Source organism: Centroberyx gerrardi, chromosome 13 (assembly GCF_048128805.1).
Source record: "Centroberyx gerrardi isolate f3 chromosome 13, fCenGer3.hap1.cur.20231027, whole genome shotgun sequence".
Lineage (NCBI taxonomy): Eukaryota > Metazoa > Chordata > Actinopteri > Beryciformes > Berycidae > Centroberyx > Centroberyx gerrardi.
The window spans coordinates 25419116-25445498 of NC_136009.1; the positions used below are offsets into that span (position 1 = coordinate 25419116).

Consider the following 26383-nt stretch of genomic DNA (forward strand, 5'->3'; position numbering starts at 1 on the left):
AAGACAGTAAAACCTGGAGTTTATGGGCTTAATCTGGATTGAACTGAGCTGTAAATAAAACCTGGAGGTTAAAGGCTTAATCCAGATCAAACTGAGCTGTAAGTAAAGACTGGAGGTTAAATATTTACTCTGGATTGAGCTCAGCAGCACTGCGTTGGTGTTTCCCTCCCTGTCCTGACTCATTTAAATGTGATCGTCACACAAAGACTGACAGCAACATTTTCTGTTGTTGAGAGAATAAAGCTGTAACCCTAACCTTTAATCCTAGCTTCATATGAGGATTCGGTGCTTACTGCAGAGTTCAACTCTTTTTAGAGAACGCTGAATACCTGTAATGACTGGTGGGGTTTGTTTTGCTCTACTGCACAGCACTTCAAGAGGAGTTTTACTGTTTGGAGCGAGAGAACGCATGGCTCTACTCTCTTCACTCCACTTTGGGTTTCTACTTTGTTTGCTTGGACAATTCTTTCTGTTTGAGCTCCCTGTTTTCTGTTTGGCTTGTCTACTTTTTGGTCAGCAGAAAAAAGCACCCATGGTGTGTGTCATTTAGAATATGATAATGATACCCTAGAGGGTGTTTTGTAGTTTATGGGTGCCATGGTGTTGTGGCTGGGTTGGAGGTGTATATTTATGTGCAATCACAGTGTGTGTCATTTAAAATATAGCAGTAATACCCAAGAGGGCATCCTTGTGCTTATGGGTGTGACAGTAATGCAGCAAGGTATGAGGCGAACATTTATTGGCACTCATTTATGGTGTATTATGCTTTGAATCCATGGTTGCATTTTTGAAGCTCTTTCACCCCACTACATCAGTTTAGTTTGGTTTAGGTGGCTCCTTTTTGTGTTGTGTTTTTTTTTTTCGGTAGGCTACAACGTTTCCAAATAGGATTTGAAGCGACACACACAGCATCTAATCCAGAGACGCTGCTGCTCCAACAGCCTCCTCGCTCTCCTCAGGGAAATCATTGCCAGTCTGGTTGTTTTAGCTCCAGCACGGTGCAGAATACGGCTGTTCTGACGCCGACCGGTTCAGATCGCTCTGTAGCAGCGTGGCTCGGCCTGAGAGCGGTTTCTAAATGAAGTTCCTGTAGGATGCTGGGATATTGTTTCATCTGGCTCTGTACTCCCATGGTAATACATCCTCACATTGCACCGCCACAGCATGAAGGATGAGGGGTTGTTTCGCTCTCCTAAATCCTCTGCTGTTGGTGAAGTGAACAGGATGAGGATGTTGCGAGCTGAGCAGACTGAAAGGGGAAAAAACAATTTGAAAGTTGTGTTGGATTGTTCAGTTGCTGCTCAGAGTTAGGCGGCGTTCACATGGGACATTTGGTATCTGTCAAATTGAAACCAGCTAGGCTGCATTGTGGGCGTTTGAAGCAGTCTGTACACAGTTTGAAGCAGTCTGTACACAGTTTGAAGCAGTCTGTACACATGTCATTGGCTGATGAAGTCCGTTAGCAAATGACGTTTAGCTGCACTTTGTCAAAAGTTCAACTAATTTCAACTTTTCTGGGACTGGGTTGCGATATTTTCACAAACTGCGCTCCTTCAACGCATAGATCTCATTGAAATACATGGGATATTGTCAGTTTTTTGACAACTCACAAATGCTCATGTGAACGCCGCCTTATCAGAATCATTAGTGTGCTTCCACTCAATTTCCACAGATTCGCTGCACTTCATAAAATAGGTAGCTTCAGCCAAATGATCTGATTTGACATAGATGTGTTCTAGCCATGCTGATAATTAAGCCTAACCCTGCAGTAACACTGCTTTACATCATTATCAATATGACTGCTTAACATCTTTCTTCAATAAGTTTCACTCAGCAGCCTCGGGTTAGAGAAAAGTGTCCTCAAAGCTTTCAATCAGCCAATCAGGAGGTCTAAACATGGAGAGGTGATATCAGCAGAATGGTCACAATTGGGTTTTTGAAGGCTGACACCAATACCGATAATGAATCATTTTGTATTGAAGCTGCTGATAGCTGATATTTTTTGCTGATATTCCATATTTTAAAATTTTATCATTTTCATGCCAAAGCCAAAATGTCTAACACACTCTACTAGTATAATCTTAATGATGATTTTATTTATATAGCAGTATACAGCTTTCATAAAACAAGTGCTTCACAACCAGTAAAAACAACATAAAAACAATATAACAGACAGATAAAACAAAGTTCAAAACCAAGTTGGTTATATAGAACAAACAATAAAAGAAGAAGGTACATAGCAGTATATTAAAAAGTACATAAAACAGACGGAGAAGGTTATTAAAACAGAGTAGAAAGACAGCAAGCAGCCAATGGCAATCATCTCCTCAGCCAACCCTGACTCACACAGTAATTCTGTTTTCCCCTCCTGTCATCTCTCCTTCCCTTTTCCCCGTTTCCTCCTCCTCCTCTCCATCAACCCCCCCCCCCCCCCTCCCCCAGCTTCCACTGAGGTGCTCTTCTCCTTCGATGTGGGTAACGGGCCTCTGGAGGTTCGCGTGGCGTCGAGCGTCCCGCTGAACGACGACCGGTGGCATCGAGTCCGAGCCGAGCGGAACGTGAAGGAGGCGTCGCTCCGCCTCGACGAACTTCCCGCCGTCACGCAGGAGGCTCCTGCCGACGGACACTTCCACCTGCAGCTCAACAGCCAGCTGTTCATAGGTGGGGAGCGAGTGTGTGTGTGCGTGTGTGTGTGCGTGTGTGTGTGTGTGTGTGTATGTTGGGGCTGAGTAGATAGAGTACTTAGCAATCACTTTCAATTCACATCTTCATTTCAACCTGCCGCTGCTTTTGGTAGTGTGTGTGTGTGTGTGTGTGTGTGTGTGTGTATGTGTGTGTGTGTGACTGAGTGTGTGACTGAGTGTGTATGAATTTCCCTCATGAGTAGCAGTGCTGGTGAGCGGCTGTGAGGTCCTTTCCCCTCTTTTCACTCAGAACCTCTGAGGACTGGAACAACATCAAAATCTCTCTCTCTCTCTCTCTCTCTCTCTCTCTCTCTCTCTATCTCTCACACACACACACACGCATGCAAATGCACACCCACACACACACACATACTTTCCCCATCTCTTATCTCAGCAGTAGCTCAGTGTTTGTGTCTGCAGCTCCTCCTCAAATCAGCAGCTGATCACAGAAGTTTAAGCTTTTAGTTGGCTGAGTTTTTTCTCTCTGCTTCCCACTGTAGTTCACATCAGACGGTTTCATATGAAACATTGAACTGTGCAGCGCTGCTTCTGTTATTCAGGACTTTGGTACAGAACAGTTCATCTACACAGGAGCCAATGGAGTGTATTCCCTATAAAAGCAGGCTGCAGTAACGGCCAAGGGTGATGACTAGGGTTTAGATTTAATATTAATAAAAATGCTACCTGTAAAGGCTACTAAAGGATATCATCACTTTCATCACTTATACAGTTACTGCAGTATAGTTGGAGGTCTAATGCCTCTTCCTCCTCTGCCTATAAACCCTATTAGACAGGGATTGGAAAAAATATTCTGGCTATTCCACATGTGCTAATCTGTTATTGACTAATTCCCTCCTGCCACTGAGCTGTGTTGGATATGGAGCTGAGTCGACACATTTATTCTACAGTGGGTCTAATACTGCTCCTCTTCCTCCTGATAGACTGGAAGTGAATCCCCAGATAAAGGAAAGTTTGGTAATCTGTAGAAGGTAGTGTAGTAGGTCCAGAGTCCTAAATTTATCTCCGTTATGCTGGGGTTGAATCCTTAGAAAAGGGCTAAAAATATTCTGGGCTAAGCTGCTATTGGTTAAATCCCACCGTCTGCTCAGCAGTATTGGATATGGAGGAGCTGAGTCGACATATCTATTCTACAGGGGGTCTAACACCTCTTCCTCCACAGTGTTTACTCCTGATAGACTGGGATCCAAGGCCCAAGACAGTATAGTAGGTCTGACACCTCTTCATCCAGAGTCCTATATATAGCCTGTTAGGCTGGGATTGACTCCTTGGAAAAAAGGAAAGAAATATTGTGGCTATTTTACATGTGCTAAGCTGCTATTGGCTGAATGCCATCAGCTGCTCAGCAGTATTGGATATGGAGGAGCTGAGTCGATGGTTTCTGACCACTGAACAATAATCACAGTCAATAAATCACCATGCATCAGGGAACAGTAATAGCATGCATCATGCAGAGTTCTTTGTTTGTGTGTGGTGTGTTTTCTTGCAGCTATCTGTAGTTAATCTGTAAACAAACCTAAACCTGTATTCATTAGTTACACATCAGTTAGTTAAGAACCTCTCTGATTCATATAAAGTTAATCAATACTACAGTCCTGTTTAACTCTGTTTATCTCGACTGCATCAGTTCAATACTACAGGCTTCTCTGATTCTCTGTTTAACCTCTCACTCTGCCTGCAGACTGAGGGAGAAGAAAAAAAACTGAAAATCCATCCTTTATTATCAGGCCTTATCATTCTGCAAATATTATGGATGTCACTTCATATCAGTAAACACACATTCTGGAGGGAAAATGAACCAGCAAACACTGATGAGATTGGACGGAGGCAGCGGCAGGGAAATAGAGGTGAATACTGATTGGCTGAATGTGTTTAGCCAATAATCCGCTCTGAACAGCCGGCAGGTTTTGACCGTCAGCCTAAACCCGTATATGTTTACCTCAGACTTATCAGCACGCTGGAATAATGCAGATGGATTTATGTGTTTGAATGGAGATGTGCTGGTGTTATTTACTAGATTGGCTTGGGAACGGATGTTTGTACGAGAGTATTTGACTTGGCTGTTTTTGATTTGATGTACAGGAATGCATCAAGTGTTCAGTTCAGAGTTTCCACCCTGCTTGTGTTTTGTGAGGAGTTTGGTCTAGTGGTTGGAAAAACCAAACGACAGTCACAGGTTTGGTGTCTGTAACAGCCAATGTGTTCCTCAGCAGCAATATGTTCTGTTAAAGTGTCCCTGAGCGAGAAACCGAACCCCCTGCTGTACCTGCTGAATGTCAGCTAAACGTCTAAAATGTAAAAGTAAGGCACACTATCTGTTTGTCAGTATGTGTATGTAGTGATTTTATTGTAAGTCATAAAGTTGTCTTGGCTTCTGCGCAATCGTAAACATAATATTCATTCATAAGCACCAAGGACCATGCATGTACAGCAGATCAATTTGTAATTTAATTGTAAATTAGCTCTCTCATAAATATTTCCATAGTATCTCAGTTATTTTTTATAGTCGTACAATGAGTAACTGTTAGGATCTCTCGACTCGGTGGATATTTGACCGGGCAGATGCACGATGCACAGGGCTGAATGCTGATCGCTCACAAGCTATCTTACTATGTACGGTTTATTGACGAGATCCTGCCTTCTACAGATGTGCAAGCCAAAATATTCCATTATTTGGATTCATAAGCATTGGATTGTTTGAATTCATAAACCGTATTACCATGTGCGCTGTATTGATGAGCCATGTACGGATTTATATGGCGAAATATTCCATTGTTTGAATTAATAAGCCACAGTGTTGGTTTGTATGAATTCATGAGCCATATTTCAATGTACAGTGTATTTATGAGCCGTAATGCTGCCTTGCTTTATAAGGCAATGAATTCCATTGTTTTGATTAATAAGCCATATTATTGCCTTGCGTGGATTTATACGGCGCGGCATTGTTCATTTTCTGATTCCTTTATTGCCATTTATACTGCAGGTGTTAAATATCCATACGCAGCAATTTGGAGTGAGCTTGTAATGAATGCAAACATCAGTCGCTGTGTGGCTCATAAGCTGTTGTATTGCTTTGTTTGGATGGTTAAGCTGTAGTTTATTGGTGCTGTATTGCTATCCACTGACTGATATGTACATATTCTCTGCCCCTGTGTGCAGTGCCATGAAAAATATAAACACACAGTTTGACGAAACACCCTAGTGTATGAGGATTTTGATGATTCCTTTGATCTCCACTTCACAAATCCTTCAAATCGCAGTGGAATCGACATCAAATCGTCCTATTGTACGTAATGTAAGCAGCTTCCTGACAAACCAGATTAACGTACAGATATGCTTCTTCCCTTTTCCTGTGTGCAGCATCAGCAAACATATGGTGATTCGTTTTGTCGCTCCACACGGCACTTTGATGACTGGTTTGATCTCCACTACACAAATCTCTGCTACAGAATTGCCTTTTGCTGCACTGTCAGGTGGTCCCATATGTGTTTTATCACACAATATCCTGATCTCATGTTGAGAGACCGTAATCCTCTTCTCAGAGCCGAGGCTGTGCTGCTGGATATGTGGTTGAAGCCCTCACTGCTCCGGAGGTTTCTACTGATAACTTCCCTGCTTCGAGTTTGGTCTCTCCTCCCTTGTTTTGCTTTCTTGCTCTGCGGTCGAGTTTCTCCGCATTTTGAGTTACACACACTCACTGCCTTTGATGATTGCTTTGATCTCCACTTCACTAATCTCAAGTATTGTTTTCCATACTCTTTCATGTGGTTTCATATGTGTTTTAGTTCACAGTCTCACGTTGGGAGACTGTAATCGTCTCGTTAGAGCTGAGGTTGTGCTGCTGGATATGTGGTTGAAACTCTCACTGCTCTAGAACGTTCCACTGATAACTTTGCTCCCTTGGTCAGAGGTGGAGTTAATCTACATTTTGACTCTTTGATGTTTGCTTTGATCTCCGTTTTACAAGTCCCTCATTATGCTTTTCATAGACGGTCATATGGTCTCAAGTGTTTTTTGTAAGCAGTGTCTTCACCTCATGTTGAGAGACTGTAATTTGTCTTGATAGAGCTGAAGTTGTGCTGCTGGGTATGTGGCTGAAACTCTCTCGAAGGTTCTGCTGATAACTTCCCTGTTAGGAGGGTTTGTTCTCTCACAGCCTTCAGGTAGAGGTGGTGTTCCTCAGGGATCTGTCTTCGGTCCCTGTTGGAGTCAGTGAGTACGTTTACATGCACATCAATACCCCAATTACTGGGAATCAGCTTAAGGCAATATTTAAAATCACAATGTTAACATGGTTGGAAGTAACGCAACCACGTCTAATTTCTGATTACATTAATTAATTTAATAATCGGTCTACTGCTTGTCACTCCATTGCAAACATGTTGTTTGCTTTGTAAATCAACAATACTGCATCCGGTGACCAACATGCGCAGTTTGAAAAAACAAAATGAAATCTGACAGGTGTTTACATGCCCTAATAAATCAAAAGTTTGAGCAGAAATCTAGGTGTGTTAACCGGGTTATGATCGCTCTGATTATGATCTTACCCCAATTAAGATAATCAGATAAAGGCGTTTAAATGACAGTTTCAGTCGTCAGAATATTTTCTTAATCTGTTTAAAATCAAATTATTACTATGCATATAAACATATTCATTGGCAGTCATGGTCTCACTCCCACGAATAGTTATTTAAAAATGATTAATTCCCAGGAGAACAGTTTCTCAACACTGAATTACAGTCATTAACATCTGATAGTTTCCCCAAAATCAACACTCCAATATTGGACAGAGAACTTTCAGTAGAATATAACTGTAATATGAGTTTTCATATCTGTCTTAGTGGCCCCACTGTGTTGCCTAGCTCAATAATTTATACTGCTGGAATCACAGAGAGGGGACTGGAATAGAGTGTTACAAAGCTCAGTGATTTATTGGTGTGAAAAGCTGCTGCTGCTGAACAATAGGAAGTTGTCAGGTTCAAACTCTGAGAGCAAAGCGTTGCCAAGTCTGAACTCCGAGCACAATGAGAATTTCGATCTGTGATCTCTGCAGAAATAGGAGGTTGTCAGGTTTGAAGTACAATATTGTGAACAATAGCAGGTGGCCATGTTACATCTCAGAGAAAAAACACAATGCTGAATACAGAGCTTGAACTCTGTGAAGATTTGTAGCTGAAGTTCTGTAGAGTAAAGTGAGGATATACAGTATGTTTTGCTGTTCCAGTAGATCAGACAGCTGTACAGGCAGACAGACAAGTATCCAACCACCCAGTTATCCAGTCAACAGCCAGAGTGATGCCAGACAGATAGTCAGACAGACAGCTGATAAAAGTTAGCTCCCCGAAAGTATTTTCCACCGACAACTTCCTGCCTCATTGCTGTTTCATCAGCCTGTCATTTCATACAAAGGGTGTTGACAATGTCGTGCTTCTGGGGCTGCAGAGGCAACGTGGATCTGCAATGGATGACAGGAGGAAGAGAAATGAAAAACTAGACAGAGAGAATCCATAGCGCAGACAGAGACTTGTACACACAAAGAAATAGAGAGAGAGGGTTAGAGAAGATGGAGTGTGTGTCGGTGTTTTAAAGTAATGTCTGAGTGAGCTTAAGACAGGAATATTACATCTGTTGCCTTGGAGCTGTAGAGTTGGTCCTTACACTCCTTAGTATTGATTATTTGTAATGGTGCCAATATAGAGACTTTGTAGTTGTCCATAGTAGAAGTAATTGTGAGCAAATAATGGTTAAGTATATAATGATGCAAGAAAAAGAGAGGTGCCTGAAAATATAGTTGTGTGTAGATCCATTCAGTCCCATTATAACTAAGAGTGAATAGTGTGATAAGGTGGATTTGTTTCCAAATGTAGGTTACTGTGACAGTAAATCTTGTCTTTAGCCCTAGTCTCTACTCAAAAACACTCTGAGTTATAGCTGGAGATGAGTCAGCTCAGTTAACCTGAACAAACTGTTAGCTAGCTAACTAGCCAGCAGCCTCATTCAGCTGAATGCCCAAAACGTAAATGTAATGTGAATGTCATGTGATGTCTTTACGTTGTCAGGAGGCACGGCGTCCCGGCAGAAGGGTTTTCGGGGTTGTATCCGCTCCCTGCAGCTGAACGGCGTCACCCTGGACCTGGAGCAGCGGGCTCAGATCACCCCCGGGGTTCGGCCCGGCTGCCCGGGACACTGCAGCAGCTACGGCTCGCTCTGCCACAACCAGGGCCGCTGTGTGGAGAGAGCCAGCGGCTTCTACTGCGACTGTGGCCTGTCAGCCTACACTGGAGCCTTCTGCCACAGAGGTACACACACACACACACACACACTGCAAATTGTTACTGTGTTAATGGTTTATTATGTTAAAGGAAAGTTATTACAATGGCTGTTGCAACATGGCAGGGAAAATATTGAAAGACGCTGGATGAAAAAGTGACTTTCCTGTCCAGCTTCTACACTCAGCACCACATCCATGTTGTACAAGCAGACCGCAGTAAGCTGCAGTGTCTAAGAGTTTTAGTTCTGTGTGGAAACTCAGCAAAGACCTTAAAAAGTTGAATCCATTTAAAGGGCTTATCCCATAATTTATTTCCCTTTCCCTCAGACAACATGGTGTTGACTAATGATGCCACATGCCTTGACCTCTCTGCAGGAGAGCTGTCGAACCGCTTTACAACACGCCGCACTGTGTCACATCACGCCTCACCATCCACCCCCCGCTGCTTTGCATTTAGCCGGCTCATATATCTCCTCAACCAAGGTTAAAGCTGTTTGGATATTATCTGTCGGCCCACGGCTCCTTATTAGATCGACCCTGAACCTCTGTTTCTCTATAAAGATGACTTCTAAACAGTCATTTACAGTGTGAGCTTCTTGTCAAGGCAAGTCAGATTTATCTATACAGGGATTTTAATACAGAAGATTCTCACAAAGTTCTTTACAGACCTCAAAGGACGCAAATACACATAAAAACTGCAGATAATGAAACAAGGGAAAATAAGAACGAGACAGAACGAGTTATTCACAAACTCCAAGAGATGGGGCCAGAGCTTGTGTGTTTGTGTGTGTGCGCGCGCGTGCATGGGTTCATATATTTATCTGCTGCTGTCTAAAAGTTAAGAATCTAGATTATTCCAGAGAATCCTCTTACTGCCCTTAACACATCAACAAGCACCTAAAGCTGTCATGTGACATCAAGGGTTTGATGCAAAGAGAGTCTATTTTAGTACTGAGTGTCTATTTGATGTGTATTTGAGTGTATTTTAGCCATTCTGTTTGATGTTTCAGTCATCACAGTAACAATGAGTCATCACATTGAGCCGACACATCAGCAGGGCTTTATATGTGGGTTCAATATGTGAGTTCAGCAATCCCTCTCAAAACCCTCTTAGCCCTCTTCCCATCTATTATAGATATCTACTGTACTTATCGGCCGCATCATACTACATCAAGGGCTTGATGCACAGAAAGTGTGTTTAAGTCTGTTTGATGTCTTAGTGAATCATCATATGAATACTTCAGCTCTGTGATGCACTATACCTGTGTTCAATATTTAACAAGTTCAGCTCTGTTTCCTGCTGGAGAATCACAGAGACGACTCTTACAGCTCTAAAAGACTGTTTTCTGTAATTTTTTGTTTCCAGGTTTCATATATTTTTTTCTCGCCTGTCTGTTTTTTGAGGACAGCTTTGTTTCCTCTTGCTAACTAGATGCTGTAAATATATCTTATTGAGCTACAGTCTCCCTGGGAAGTTAATTAGAGTTTGGAAACAGTGCAAAGATACTGTAAATATATGTATTGTGCTGTGCCTGGGAACTTAATTATTCACGCGCTGGCAATATTTAGCACCTTGTCTAATGCAGGAATAATATAAATGTGTTTCAAAGTGGAATGCGTTCATGCCGGATAAAAACTCAACGGGACCCATTTTCCAGGAAAAAACAGGAACAAGATGTACACAGAGAGCTTTTTTGATACAAACACGACTGGGTCTGATTGAAAATACTCCAGTAATGTGACTGGTATGAATTCCTCAAGTACAGTGCCAGTTTTAAAATGATATAGTCTATGCAATATGCAATCATTATTGTATGGAATCACTTAGGGTCTAAGGTTGGTGCTAGGTTAGGCTAGGTAGGTTGGGTAAAATGTTATTTTTGTGTTTCCTTGTGTTTTATTTTGTTGCGTACCGTTTTGCATCATTTTGCTTTGTGATTGATTGTCGATTAGTTAGATCTAGGTAGGCTTGTTCTCTGTAAAATCCTTTGAGACAGGCTTTGTGATAAAAGCCTGTAGAAATGAACTTGACTTCATACAAATGCAAATAAACAAGTAGAAAATCATACATCGAGTTGAATCTAACGGTTTGAAAATCTTACAATGCCATTTCATGCCTCAAAATATGACTAAAATCTATAGCACTATGAAGTACTAGATAGGTGAGAGGGTCATCTCATTGTTAGAAAGACTGTAACCAGATGGCCACAAGTTCGATTCCCACAACAGCCAAGATGTACACATTATCAACAATCCTTTGTCCTGTCAAAGTGTCTTTTAGTAACTGAACCTCTACCTGCTCAACCATTCATTATAAGTCGGTCTGGATATGATTGTCAGCTACATGCGTAAAAAGCTGCGTTCATCAGCAACAAATGAGACCTACAGTTTGTAATAAACCTCTCTGTTGCCGCCTCCCCCCATCCAGAGATGTCAGCCAGCTTCAGAATACATATTTTTTTATTTTATTAAAAACCAATGCAGATGATACAACTACCTCCAGTTTGTAATGAGACTCTCTGTTGCCGCCTCTCTTCCCTCAGAGGTTTCAGCCAGCTTCAAGTCGGAGACGTCGGTCAGCTACACCTTCAAGGAGCCGTACGAGTTGAGCAGGAACAGCAGCGCTCTGCCCTCCTCCATCTACTCTGACATGACGCTGAGAGGAGAAAACATCTCCCTGAGCTTCAGGACGGGCCAGAGTCCGGCTCTGCTGCTCTATGTCGGCTCCTACTACAGAGAATACCTGGCCCTGCTCATCAACAAGCACGGTGAGCAGGGGGGGAGGGCTTTTATTTTGAAGGAGTTTTTCCACAAGGTTGTTCAAGCTTGAGGTTGAGTGTCTTGTTTTTATTTAAATCTTCTTCTACACATCTCCTCCCTCTTCGCTGACCTCCTCTTATATCTCCTCCTCTCTCCTCTCCTCTCCTCTCCTCTCCTCTTCTCTCCCTCTCCTCTCCTCTCTCTCTCCCTCTCCTCTCCACTCTCTCTCCTCTCCTCTCTCTCCCTCTCCTCTCCTCTCCTCTCCTCTCCCCCACCCTCTCCTTTCCTCTCCTCTCCTCTCCCTCTCCTCTCCCTCTCCTCTCCTCTCCTCTCCTCTCCTGCCCTCCTCCTCCTCAGGTTGTTCAAACATGAGGTTGAGTGTCCTCTATTATTTATAATGGAGGACTTATACACCTCTCCTCTTGGTTGACCCTCTTTCCTCTCCTCCTCTCTCTTCTCCTCTCCTCTTTTTCCACACCATATCTACTCACTTAATCTTATCTCTCTTTCCCTTTTCCTCTGATTCCTCTCTCCTCTTCCTGTTCCTCTCCTCTCCTCTCCTCTCCTCTCCTCTCCTCTCCTTCAAACATGAGGTTGAGTGTTTAGTTTTTATTTAAATCTTTTCATGCACCTCCCCTCTCTCTTCATTGACCTCCTCTCCTCCCTTCCCATTTCTCCTTTTCAGGTTTAATTTATTTAAATGCTTTTTTAACAAGATTGTTCAAGCTTGAGGTTAAGTGTCTTTTTTTATTTACAGCTGCTTATACGCCTTGTTTTCCTTTAGTTCCCCACTCCTTATCCACCTTCTATACATCTCTTTCTCCAATTCTTGCTCTCCTCATCTTGTCCTATCCCTCCTCTTCCCTATAATTACATCCCTTTGCCTCGCCTCCTCTTCTCCTTTTTTCAACTTTTTTGTCCTCGCTCCGCCATTCATCTAATTTTCTTTTACACCACGCTCCCTCTTCCTCTCACAACTTTCTCCAATTACTTGGCTCTCTTCTTCTACTCTTTCAGCACCATCTCTCCTCACTTCATCTGATCTCTCCTCCCCTTTTCCCTCTGATTCCCTTTTCCTCCTCTTCCTCCCCTCCTCCTCCTCTCCTCTGCTCTGCAGCTTTACCAGATCCATTAGGATTAGTCAGATTCTTACTCTCTCTGGATTCGGCCCGTCAGCCTCTGCTGCCTCTCGATCCGTCCAGCCAGGCCGGCTATTATGTCTTGTCTCAGGCTGAAAGAAACTGTTCGCTGGTCTTATCAGGACCTCAGGATCGAACAAAGGTTTCTGCAAATGGGTGGCAAGTCAGTGTACTGCCGAATAAAACAGCGTGAGGTCAGCTTTTAAGAGTAGTAGGAGGTAATTTGAATCTAAAATGACATTTTCAGCAGTGAAACTTAATGGAAGTAGCACTTTGCAGCTAGATTAGCTGTAAATGGATTTTCCTGGTCTTAATGACTCAGAGAAAGCTGACGGACAGCCGGGCATTAGGGTTGCCACGCTGATCGAGTAGTCGCAAGGTAAGTGCACTTATACCGAAGTGTCTAATTAAATCCCTGAGAGCTTTCTCTTGTTGGCTTATTTCTTCTTCCTCATTCCCTCTGATGCAGTTCCCCCTCTTCAGCCCAAACACTGAAACTCTCCGCCAATCACTTCAAGATTTCATACATTAATTATCAGAATCAGTCGCTAGATGAGCTATTAAACCAAATAGTTATTCAATCTTAGTCTGTGTGCCTCTGTGGGAAAAAGAGGTAGAAAGAGTTGTAAATGTGAGGTTTTTATATGGGATTAAGTATTATATTTTTGATTGAAGTGATAATTTGCATGTAGAGCAAAATAATAAATGTTTTTGAAGGACGATGCGTGATTTCTTATCCCTCCCTTTCATCTATAAAGTCTGAAGACATCACAGGGCTTTCATCAAATCTACACTTAATGCTCTGAATATTAGGGAAATTAATTAGAGTGGTGTTATTGATGGAGAATTAGCACTAATCCTCTTAATATTGAAAGCTTTATCAACTCAGCTACATGCAGATTTATCTTTGAAGGATTAAATATATGTTTACCCTGTTAGTCAAGATTGTAGCAGAGGACAAGGACGTTTTCAGGAAAAGAAAATGAAAATAATTACCTAAATCTTAACATGTTTGTAATGGCAGCAATGTTTCAAGCTTAAATCTTTCTTTGGGAAGATTTAGTTTGGAACGTTATTCTGCCTTTTTCTGTGAGTAGGTCCCATAAAGTAACAGCCTGTTTTGATGTGTTTTTGTGTGTGTGTGTGTGTGTGTGTGTGTGTGTGTGTGTGTGTGTGTGAAGATAAGCTGGAGGTCAGATACAAGCTGGACAGCAGCAGAGATGCTGAGGTGTTGAGGAGCAGAGTGAGGAGTCTGGCCAACGGACAGCTACACACTGTTACCATCAGGAGACTGGCAGACACTGTCTCTGTCCAGGTAACACACACACACACACACACACACACACACTATATATACACACATTATACAGCCTCACTACCGATTACTACGGAGACTTTGCTGGCTTTTGGGTCTTTTTTGGGAAAGGTGTGCAGTCTGTAAGCTTGAGAATGAGTCCAAGGCTGCCAAATATCTGAACCATCAGATTACAGAAATACCCAAGATACACCAGTGCTTGTCTGTTCCAGTGGAGTCCTTGATCAAATGAGCAACCTTTCTCAAGGATAAACACTTTTCTCTGCTATTTATTGATAAAAAATCACACAAACACACACACTTCTATCCTCAGGAGGACTATCCATTGACTACATTCATTCCCTATCCCATAACCCTAACCCTAATCTTAGCCTAATCCTAATTGTAACCTCAACCCTAAAACCAAGTCCTAACCCTCAAATTGCCCTTTGAAGAAGTGAGGACCGGCTAAAATGTCCTCACTTGACAAAAATGCCCTCACTCTGATAGTTTAAAACTCACATTAGTCCTCAATCTGCATGGAATATGAGTATACACACACACACACACACACACACACACACACACACACACACCCCTCCCTGTGTGCAGCATGGTACAGTACTGTGCTGTTCCTCTCAGCCATAATAAAGCCTCAGTCAGCACTTCCCTCTCACCTCAGCCACCAGCAGCTGCTGTCCTGGATGCAGCTACGGCAGGGCAGCAGGGACAAACTACACACAGCAACAGCAACCAGCCCTGGATGAAATATGAGGTGTCTTAATCTTATTTGGATCTACTGAATCTCTATCCTGTTAACAACGGCCTCAGATGATGTATGAGACGAAACCTCATCTAACCTGGATCCAGCAGCCTGACTGACTGTGTAATTATCAGCAGCCTCGGGTGAAATACAAGGTGACCTCATCTTGTGTGGATCTAGCCTCCTGATTCACTGTATTCTCAGCAACAAACTCTAATGGCATGAGGTGAACCTCAACTGGATTTTTTAAGTACTTAAGTACTTCATTACAGCACAGTTAGACAGACCAGAATCATTTTGATTGCCAACATTCACAACATGGCAGAAAATCCAAGTTTTATGTCAGTTATCAGTATGAAAACATTTACGTAAAGACAAGTTTTACAAGCTTCTGACGCTTGGTGGGTGTTAAATTTCAGACCCTAATATATACATTTAACAACTGAAGTATGTCATAATAACAACTGCAACATAGGCAAAGGTATTTACTGATATTCAGACATCCTATTTATATATATTCACTTATAAGCTACACCATCCCAATCCATATTGAGCAACAGAACTGTGATACATAGAATGAAACTGTCCGCTAAAGTCAGTGGCCTTTTTGTCTTCAGGCTACTGTTTATTTCTCTATGTGAGGCGTATCCACACTAGTCCCAGAGTGGACAACATCATCTACTCCCATTAGCAGATGTCCCATTGAAAAATGACTTAACTGAAACCCAAATCCCTGTGGGCCACCAATACACTGTGTCCGCGGTGTTTTCCTCCAAGGCCTTCATCTTCTTCTTCTTCATCTCACAATATGCTCCAGTTAGTCCACTGTGCTCAGACATTGGAGGAAAAGCACTCAGGGAGATCATAACAACATAAAGAAATCTATTCCAAAATGCCATATATATCTATTTTGGAAAACAAGTATTCCCTAAAATGTATCACTCCATATTTCTAAAATATAGATGATCCAGTCTTCAAGTGTTTGTCAGACAGTGACTTACTTTACCTTAATTACTTCTTGACTGTCTTCTCAAATGTACCATAATTTGTACATTAGGTGTCGCTTTTCAAACGGTGGACATCTCCATTTTAAAAGAAACTCCTTATTTGCCGTTTTTAAGTGAAATTTCACCTAAAATGTTTCACTTACGGATCCACAGGGTCAACCTCTAACTTTTAAACTGTAAAACCCATTTTTTTTCACACTCAATTCCTCTGGCACACAGGAAGTGATGTCTTTTACATTTCCAGTTTGTTTGGAATAAACAGAAGAAGAAGAACTGGGTAGCTGAACAGACAAAGAAAAGAGCGCCACCTACAGAAACTAAAATTTTATTAACAGAAAATCCAAGGAAAAAGACATCACAGTACTGTTTGACTGACAAGATGATCTCTGGGAAGTGAAGTGCAAAAACCAAGCATGTTGCCAAAATAAAAATAAAAAGAGGATCTCGCAGACACTTTAATATTTTGGAACCTCAGTTCAGGGTCTGACTGGCTTTCCTCTCTCTGTTTAACCGCCTGCTTTCTTCTCCTCAGCCGCGTGCCGAGTCTCTCTTCAGAGCAGCTCTCATTAAAATAATCTCATGGGGAGAATTTCACTCTAGATCACTAAAGGCTTGTCATTGAAAGTGTGGATTCTGACTCTCGTTTCTCCCGCTGAGCTGATGAGATCAAACATGAAGGGAAACTCTCCAATACTACTCTTTCAATTCAACATTTGAAGAAAGTTCCAAATTTAAATATCCTCTTTTTTGGGCAAAATGATTACTGGCATGAAGGTAAAACTCACTATTGCATATTTTTGAAGAGACTAGCTTGAGATCTATTGTAACATTTTACAGGGTGTAATACAGGTGAACATTAAGTAAAAAAAATTGATATATAGCGTTTTGAAATTAAACCCAACATGTTGGTTCAGTTAGACCTTTGTCAGAGTATTAAATGTCTGTAGAAAGAACAATATGTAAAATAGATTAAGCACTGCTACTGCCTGTATGTGAAGCTGTATATAGTCATTCTGTTAGGGGTGTGAAAGGTTAAATAATACTCCATGAAGGGTTTAATTCCAAAACAACTACACATACATTTAAAAAAAATGTATACCTGGAATTCATCAGTCAGTATTTCAAAAACAACAAACGCTTCTATCCTCAAAAACAGAACTGTTATATAAGCAGAAGTCTTAAGATGTCTCATAACTTTAGTAGTTATCCATAATGCTTTACTTTCTTGACAGCGATGAATTTGGAAGAATATTTCTCAGTTTCTTCAAATGGTAGATATCTCATTTTGGACTGAAACTCTTCAAATATGCGTTGGAATCCCTCACAAATACCATAAAATACCAAAAGATATCGTACATCAGGGAAAGAAAACATTTATATTGAAAGTTTGGAGTCTCTCTCTCTACTTTCTCCTGCTGAATTGTTCCCAGTGTTTACAGAGCCGCTCTGCATGGGTAGATCTTTGTTTCAAAATGAAATATCCACCAAGTGAAAAATGTGTCTGCTGCTTTGACAGAATAATTACTTGCATTAAAGTAAAACTCACCAGAGATTATTACCTAAGTTACTGGTTGTGCTGAGACATTTTCTTGCAATATAATAACCCTTTAGCTTATATAATCAGCTGTATTTTTTGAAACAAATGAACAAACCCCAGGCAACAGTGTTTTCCCTATAAATTAATTTTGGAATAAAACTCTGTGTTCTTTCAGATCGACCAAAACGCCAGAGAAGACTTCAACCTGACATCTGATGGAGAATTCAACGCCATCAAGTCGCTGGTTCTGGGCAGAGTGCAAGGTGAGTGAGGAGGCAGTAAAAGCAGAGTCAAGGCCTTTCTAGTTACACAGCACTTAGACAGGCTCATTTGAATAACAGCGCTGCGATGTTTGACCTCATCTGACAACCAGCTAGTGCTTTCTCAGGAAATATAAGAGCTGGAGCTGTTAGGACAAAGATGAAAATATGATTTGAATCATCACAAAGAGAGTATTTTAGCCCTGAGGCAAGATAAAAACAGAGAACTAATTTAGCGCAAAGTAAAGGTGGATCCAGCCTGATAAGTTATCATTAAGTGTTGAAAAGTGTTGGTACATTTTTATATGTGTTCATCACCTAGATGGACGGCTAAATATTAAGTTTAGTCAGCTATAAAAAATTAGATTAGGCGGAATTCGGTTAACATGCTTACGTGAGTCGTAGCTAACACCAATAGAATGGCTAAAGCAGACATAGCCAACGTAGCTACGTTCCTCTTAGCTACAGTCTGTGAGGAAAATAAGTAAATTGTCTACTTAGGCTACTTGTGACAAAGTGTCTACACGATAATGATTTGATGGCTGCCAGTCTTTCCTAACTGCAGCGTGAATCAGCCTCTACAGCAAGCTTATCGGACCAGCAGGAGCATTTTATTGCTCCAGGTCCTCTTCCCACTATAATATTTTCACCCAGGCCTCTTTGTTTTTTTTGCCTGCTCCGACTACCGGTATCTTAATGGAAACCAAAAGAATCCTGATGAATTTTCCCTCAAAAACCTCTCCTTTGCACCCCCAAATACAACATTTTGTAGTTTTTTGCTCCATGTAAACTTACACCAGTTTCAAGTTAGAGGTCAAAAAGAACCTGCAAGTGCTTGATATGTATTTTTTTGCACTACATGAATATCACGTATAGGACCTTCCAATTTCTATGGTGACAAGAAGAGATAGAAAAATAACTTAGTATTTTGGAGGCAGCACCCTGCAGGATTGCATAATGACCCAGAAGCCTTAGAAAGTGTGGATATGGTCAGCCTCAGTTAGTGTGGACAGTGTGTTAAACCAGGAAGATGCTTTACTCTGGAGCGCCTGCACACATTTTAAGCACAACTCTTAACCGTTAACTCTGGGAGGGTTAAACGCTTTACCCACTGAGCTCTGTAGTACTGCATAGGGACCTGTAACAGAGTCAGGGCGACGCTGTAATTGGCTCTGTTATGACTTATTCATGCTCTCTTTGAACAGCGTCATCAGAGAGTCAGACTGAAATATAAGTTGTTAATAACATGAGGGGCTGAGCGGCCCGAGGCTGCAGGCTCAACTCCCTGACCAGGGACACTTACAGAGACTGCAGTGTCATTTTAAAAGGAAACGCTAACTCCTCTTAGTAAAAATTTAGTCTGACAATTTGCATCAGCTTAGACATCCAGCATGTAATATTAAGTAACAATCAGACAAAACCCAAAACGGTACACAATACATTTTGACGCAAAGCATTTCTGTTTAAGTGATGTTAGTGGCGTTTTTGCTGGTGGTGTTTCATTTTAGTGTACTGCAGTATAGCACATTGCAGTGTAGTGTTATGTGGTATTGTGAATTATAGCTAGTGTATCATATTGTAGTGTATTTCTATAGTGTAGTATATTTCCTGGTACTTGTCATTTCCATTATGGTATAAATAGACAAAGTCGAAAATGTTTCATGTCAGGCATACACAAAAAACATCTTACGCAGAAGCTGATGCAAGTAGTTTCCTCATGTTTTTTTGGTGTAAAGCTGCAGCATGGTGTAACACAGCATAGTGTAACTCAGTGTATCTGGACCCGGGTCATGTCAGCATGTGACCCGTCCTCCACTCTGTCAAACCAGAGGAGACGCAGAGTCAGATCAGGAGCAGAAAAACTGCAGGAAAGTGGATTTTCTGTCGTTCGGTGCCAAGCCTGTCATCCATCAGACTAACTAATGGAGCTGGAAGGAATACAGAGAGAGAGAGAGAGATGCAGAGAGAGAGAGAGGTTCAGAGAGAGAGAGAGAGAGGTTCAGAGAGAGAGAGAGAGGTTCAGAGAGAGAGAGAGAGAGAGATACAGGGAGCTGCAGGTCTGTCCTGGTAAATCAACAGCCTCCTCTCAGTCTTCTGAACAGCCACTGCTGCAGCTGCTTACAGCAGTAATGTTTGGTTTCACAGCTGCTGTTTACACTGCTGTGGAGGAGTAGAGGTGAATAATGAAGGGATGTAAGCCAATAAAATGAACAGATAGGAACGAGTGTAAGCATCTGTCTTGTGGAGTGATAGACACAGACTGGAGGCTGAATCAATGACAGCCAGTCTACAGTAATGAGGGTGTGTGTGTGTTCATGGTGAGTACTACTACTGTCCTGCTCAGTAAGGGGGGTCAGTAATAAGGAAAAGGACATCTTAAATAATAAGGAAATAATAAGGAAATAAAGAAATCTAGAACAGAGATATACAGTATAATGAATGGGTTTCACTCAGCATAATGAATGTATCGTGGTGTGTTTGTGTGTGTGTGTGTACATGTGTGTGTGTGTGTGCGTGTGTGTGTGTGTGTACTTGTCAGACACACAGGCTGGAGGCTTAATCGATGGAAGTCAATCTACTGCCACTACTGTCCCAGTCTGAGGGATAATAGGGGAATCTGTAGCAGAGTCAATAAACCTGCTAATTTATGTCATGGTTATTTATTGAGCTAGGTTGTGGTGGGGTGGACTAGTGGTTCAAGAGATTGTCCTGTAACCCAAAGATCACAGGTTTGATACCCAGCATGCAGCCAAAAAAAGTAAGAGGTAAGAGAGGAGGAAGGCAGCTAATTTTAGGAATCCTAACACTCTGCTACTAACTGAAAAAATGCAATCTAGCCATTCTAAGTTATCAGTTAGCTAGTTAGCTAGCTGACCTTCCAAATTCAAACCAGCCATTGCCTACTAGCCTATAGCTATCTAGGTAAGCTAGTTAGCTAGCTGCTGACCTTCCAACATCATGAATGCCATGATCATGAATGAAAAGAAGTTATTGCCATCTATATTTTTTATATTTATTTTTGACCAGAATTTCTTCTTTGCCATTAGTTTGCCAGTTAGCTCACTGAGGTTTAACTCAACCAATCAGATTATTTCTTCCTCCAGAGCAGCTCTGCCTCTGAGAATTGTTTGTAGAACTAAAACTGCCTCGTTTCAGGGAATATACAGCAGATGTCCCTCATTTTCTTTCTCTCTTTCTCTCTCTCTCTCTCTCTCTCTCTCTCTCTCTCTCTCTCTCCCTCCCTCCCTCCCTCCAGACTCTGATGAGTTGGATCCAGATCTGGCCCGGTTGTCCTCTCTAGGTTTTGCAGGCTGTCTGTCAGTGGTTCAGTTTAACTCCATCAGTCCTCTGAAAGCGGCTCTGCTCCACCCGGACAGCAGTCCTGTCCTCATCACCGGCCCGCTGGTCCAGTCCAACTGCGGCTCCTCCGCTCCAGCCAATCCCTACGCAGCAGAAAACACACACCACCTATCAGGTAAGAGGGGAGGAGTCAGGTCAGTTGGTTAGGTTACAAATTCAAATTTGAAGATGCTTTATTGGCATGACATGTCAAAAATAATATAGCAATATTAGTGGGAATGGGCTACAATACATTTAAAATTGACTTTGTACTGGGTTGGTTGGTTTTTTTGGTTATATATTTTGTAAGGAGTTTTAGGTTTATCATGTGGCTGCAGGAAGAGATCTGAGTATTTGGCAATTCAAAGTACTTAACACAAGGTATATATGACATTAGATAAATATAGGATAAGATAAATAAAAACAAATAAAAAAGAGCTAATAAAGTGTATAAGAAGAGAGAATAAATAAATAATTAAAAACCAAAAAAGAGAATAAAGATCAAGTTGTATAGGCAGTGCAGAAAAAAAGGGTTCCTAGTATTTAGTGTTTCATGTTGGCATCTGTCTGTCTGTCTGCCTGCCTGTCTGTCTGTCTGTCTGCCTGCCTGCCTGTCTCTGTCTGCCTGCCTGCCTGTCTGTCTGTCTGTCTGCCTGCCTGCCTGTCTCTGTCTGCCTGCCTGCCTGTCTGTCTGTCTGTCTGTCTGTCTGCCTGGCTGTCTGTCTGTCTGCCTGCCTGCCTGCCCGTCTGTCTGTCTGTGTCTGTCTGTCTGTCTGTCTGTCTGTCTGTCTGTCTGTCTGTCTGCCTGCCTGCCTGCCTGCCTGCCTGCCTGCCTGTCTGTCTGTCTGTCTGTCTGTCTGTCTGCCTGCCTGCCTGCCCGTCTGTCTGTCTGTCTGTCTGCCTGTCTGCCTGTCTGTCTGTCTGTCTGTCTGTCTGTCTGTCTGTCTGTCTGCCTGCCTGCCCGTCTGTCTGTCTGTCTGTCTGCCTGTCTGCCTGTCTGTCTGTCTGTCTGTCTGTCTGTCTGTCTGTCTGCCTGCCTGCCTGCCCGTCTGTCTGTCTGTCTGCCTGCCTGCCTGTCTGTCTGTCTGCCTGTCTGTCTGTCTGTCTGCCTGCCTGCCTGCCCGTCTGTCTGTCTGTCTGCCTGCCTGTCTGTCTGTCTGTCTGCCTGTCTGCCTGTCTGTCTGTCTGCCTGTCTGCCTGTCTGCCTGTCTGTCTGCCTGCCTGTCTGTCTGTCTGTCTGTCTGTCTGTCTGTCTGTCTGTCTGTCTGTCTGTCTGTCTGTAGACACATCCTTGTGAACAGAGCAACTCTAAGAACAATACATGATAGAAACTTCATCCTTGCACCACAGGTTTCCCCTGTAGAGTTGATGATCTCATTAGATTTTGGAGCTTTCTTGCTGCATACATTTGCATATTAATGAGGAAAAACAACTATAATTCCTTAATGGTTTAAGATAAGTTCATTTTAATACTGCCCATGTTTTATGTGAACAAAAATATTTGCTAATTAATGCATTAATTACCTTAATTAATGACCCAAATAGCGTAGCTGCTTATGTTTAATATAACTTGGTCATTATGGCGGGACATTAGGCAGCTCAAGTGCCTCTTGTTTTTGTCCTGCTGCTAAATTCCACTGGAGAAGTTACAGCTAAGTTACAGCTAACTCTTGAGTGATGATACCAGTCTCTCTTTATGCTGGTTAGCATTATAAAGTTATTAATTCTTACCCAGTAAAAAAAAAAAAAACCTTTTTCCCAGGGGCATTTTCTGCCTGCTTGATCTGATTTTTTGTCATTTTTGTCCATTCAGGGGCAATTTTATTCAAGTAATACATTTGTATTGCATATTGGCAAATAAACACTCAATTTGCAAAGATTTGTTTTACCTGCTGGAAACTGTCAGCAGGTTTTACAGAAGAGGATGGTGCTGTTTTTCCCGCTCTATCCCCAACAGATGGGTGATAAATGTTTGATTGTTGAGTTTTTACAATATTGGTTGTTTTATCTTTTGTTGATGCAGTGGCAGGTGTGGAGTCAGCATTTTCTTCTACTGCTGGCTGAATAGTGCCAACATATTCTACTGCTTCAGGCTGCATACTCGGCTGTTTTCTGATCAAAAACCACTCAATTTTTCTCGCCCAGAACGCGCTGGAAAAAATCACCCAGTCGTTGGCTCCCAGGAATCACCTACAGTGGCCCATGGGGGACAGTATAGTCATATTCATACGTGAATGTTTGAACAGTGTGAAATGCAGAAAAGGGGGCTCCCAATTATCAAGGGCTTTTTTTTTTGCCTTTTTTTGTGCATTTTCGAAACTTTCAATTGGAAAGCCAAATGTGTAATAGCTGGTATGACTAACATCATAACAGGTTAACAAAAATACAAAATAGAGATATTTAGATTTGGCTCGCTATATAGTTTGGATAGGAATCTATGAGTGTAGTATGCAATTTCCTGTTTTTTTGTTTTTTTTTCTATTTCTCTATTCTGGGTCACAGCTGCTTTTCCAACTTTATGACGGGCTCATTAAGTACGCACACCTTGTTAAGGAGACTAATGACAACGTGGCCGATGAGTTAATTAATTTGGACCAGAGAGTTTCCACTGGCATATCTTTCCTCGAGGGCCGTCCTCATGCAGCTCCACGCTGCTGTAATAGTCTTTTGGAGAGGTGCTGTGGTATTCAATGGGCCCCATCTGCTCTGAATGATGATGCTATGATCTTGTCTCTGGGTTTCTCTCCTGTCTCTCTCTTTCCACTCTACTCTGTTTATCTTTCTTTCATTTTCTCTCATTCTTTTCTCACTTTTCTATTCATTTCTCTGCCCCCAACCTCTCTTCTACTTCATTTCTCCTCTCTTTTTTTTACCTTTCTTTCTCACCGTTCTCCTATACTTGCCTCTGTTTCTCTCTTTCCTTTCCCCTTTTCCTCCTTCCCTTCATGTCTGCTCTTTCCTCTTTCTCCTCTCCATTTCTCCTTCACCTCCTCCTCCTTCTCTTTCTCTGCTGTAGACCAGTCTGGTTCAGTGGGTTCAGGTCAACCTTTAGTCAATGCCATCAAGACTGACTCGGCTCTGATTGGAGGTACTGATCTGTTTCACCATGTTTTATTGCCATAAGTCTTTTGGTCACCACACTCTAACACTGCTCCACTGTCATAATACCGGAACGATTGATAATTGCAACAGATAATCATGCTTTTAGTTCTTACTACTACCACTATTTCTTGTTTACTTTACACATTTTGTGGACGATGCTGCGTTTATTAAACACTTGATAATAAAAGAAAACAATAACTACAATTGTATAGCACTTTTCTCAGCAGCGTTACAAAGATAAAGTCAAAGAGTACGCACAATCTTTAAAGGAATAGCTCACCCAAAAATGTCATTATCTACTCACCCTCATGTCAGTTGAAACGCTGGTGAATTTTGTATGTCGATATATAACACACAGCGAGTTAGCTGGCACAGCTTCATTTCAGCCTTCTCCAAAACAACTTAAGTGAATGGTGACAGCTTCTTTAGAGGTCCAAAAACGGCAAGAAATGACCATAAATTGACTCCTTACAGCTCATGCAGCATAAACCAAGTGTGCTGAAGCCAAACGATTGCACTGAGAGTTGAAAAGACCAATATTTACACCAAATCTTCACTGAAGCAGTTGTTTTCCAAGAGTACTACGTTACACAAACTGAAAGAAGTCTGCTCCACGTGAGTCACAACACTAACCCCTTGCTTATCAGACATTAAAACAAAGAAGAAACAGCAGTTCTTTGCCCAGCTTTATTTAATTGAACCTGAATATACGGAAGAGGAACTCAGACAGACGGACGAAGCAGCTCAGCCTGACCTTTAGTCAGAAGCTAGCAGAGCGTGAACATGCGAGACGTAGGCAAGAGCGCTTTCAAACGCTTTCCTTTCCCTTTTTGGATCTCTAAAGAAGCTGTCACCATTCTCTTCAGTTGTTCTGGAGAAGCTGGCATGGAAACTTCACCCGTGTTTCAGCTGACATGAGGGGTGAGTAGATAATGACAACATTTTCATTTTTGAGGTGAACTATTCCTTTAATGGTGAGAGACATACGGTGCTCAAAGCCAGCCAAGGTGACGTGTTATGCAATAGTTCCATTAAAGCTAAATTAAAATTTTTTGCTCTGCTGCCAGGTCAGATTGATTCAAAGTGAAGACTGAATGGCTTCTATAAAAGAGTGTAGATAGAAAAAGTGAGAGAGAGTCGGAATTCATTGAAAACTGTCCATTAAATCGGCCTGACTCTGTGTCTCAGCGCACAAAGGACAGCTCAGCTAATTAAACCTCTGCAGAAATGACTTGCTGATGGAGAAACTTTTCTTGCTGTTATCTTCAAATGCATGGACATTTTAAAAGCAATGAAATGTAGTATTAAATTGATTCCAGGAGTATTTTTGGAATTCCAATTAGATTAAACTTTCTGCGGGATAATGAAATGAAATTTGCTGAACAGAAGAGTCCAGTCGAGTCGGACGATGTGAAATGCTGTTCGGTGCGCTTTAAAGTTAGATTAGTAGGACGGCCAGACTGCAAGGCAACAGAAATGACAGAGAGACGGGTACAAATCATGTTCTGACTTCATAGTAGTTTCACAAACCTCTCAGACAAATTCCACTGTGGTACATTTAGTTTATTGAAAATCAATGTCAGCGAGCGACGAGGCTCTCCAGTGTTCCACAAGATTAAAACGCATCAAATGTCACAGCTGAGATACAACATGGACGCAGCTTAGTTGGTTGTCACAACAGTTCAAAGCATTTTCACATCAATTTTCTGTTCTTTTCTGTTCTAACAATTAATCAGGTAATTGTTGTTTTTTCAAAGACAATTTTCTGCTATCTTTTTATTTTAAACTTGCTCTGCCTCCCAGGTGTGATAGCGGTGGTGATCTTTGTGATCGTGTCTGTCCTGGCGATAACGGCCAGATTCCTCTACCGGAGGAAAGAGACGTATCAGAACCAGGAAGTGAAGGGAGTGAAACCCGACGAAAGCCCCGAGTTCCCCTTCACCAGCAGCCAGGCCGACTCCCACAACGTCTCCGGTGAAAACCCGAAGGAGTATTTCATTTAAGCGGAGCCCCGGTCCTCCGGACGAGCCGGCGGCGCGGGAGCCGAGGAGACGGACGGGAGCGTCCCGCCGCCTCCCGCCTCAGGACTTCACTCTGCACTCTGAGCCGCTCACACACTCAGCTGGCAGCAGAGGCTCCACAGGAACAAGAACTATTCACACCGTTTTGTCTTTCGGTCGCTTTACTGTAAATACTGTAAATACTGCTG

General features: G+C 42.0%; 1 protein-coding gene across 1 annotated transcript in view; it reads left to right on the forward strand.

Annotated features, from left to right (window-relative positions):
* Positions 1-26177, forward strand: part of LOC139911270 (contactin-associated protein-like 4) — a 67540-nt gene extending 41363 nt beyond the window's left edge. The window contains exons 15-22 of the mRNA XM_078287531.1: positions 2443-2661; positions 8762-9001; positions 11517-11741; positions 14054-14187; positions 17649-17736; positions 20990-21208; positions 24089-24160; positions 25978-26177. Of these exons, the coding sequence (XP_078143657.1) occupies positions 2443-2661; positions 8762-9001; positions 11517-11741; positions 14054-14187; positions 17649-17736; positions 20990-21208; positions 24089-24160; positions 25978-26177 (1397 nt within the window). The remainder of the gene's footprint in view (positions 1-2442; positions 2662-8761; positions 9002-11516; positions 11742-14053; positions 14188-17648; positions 17737-20989; positions 21209-24088; positions 24161-25977) is intronic.
* Positions 26178-26383: the final 206 nt, after the last annotated feature.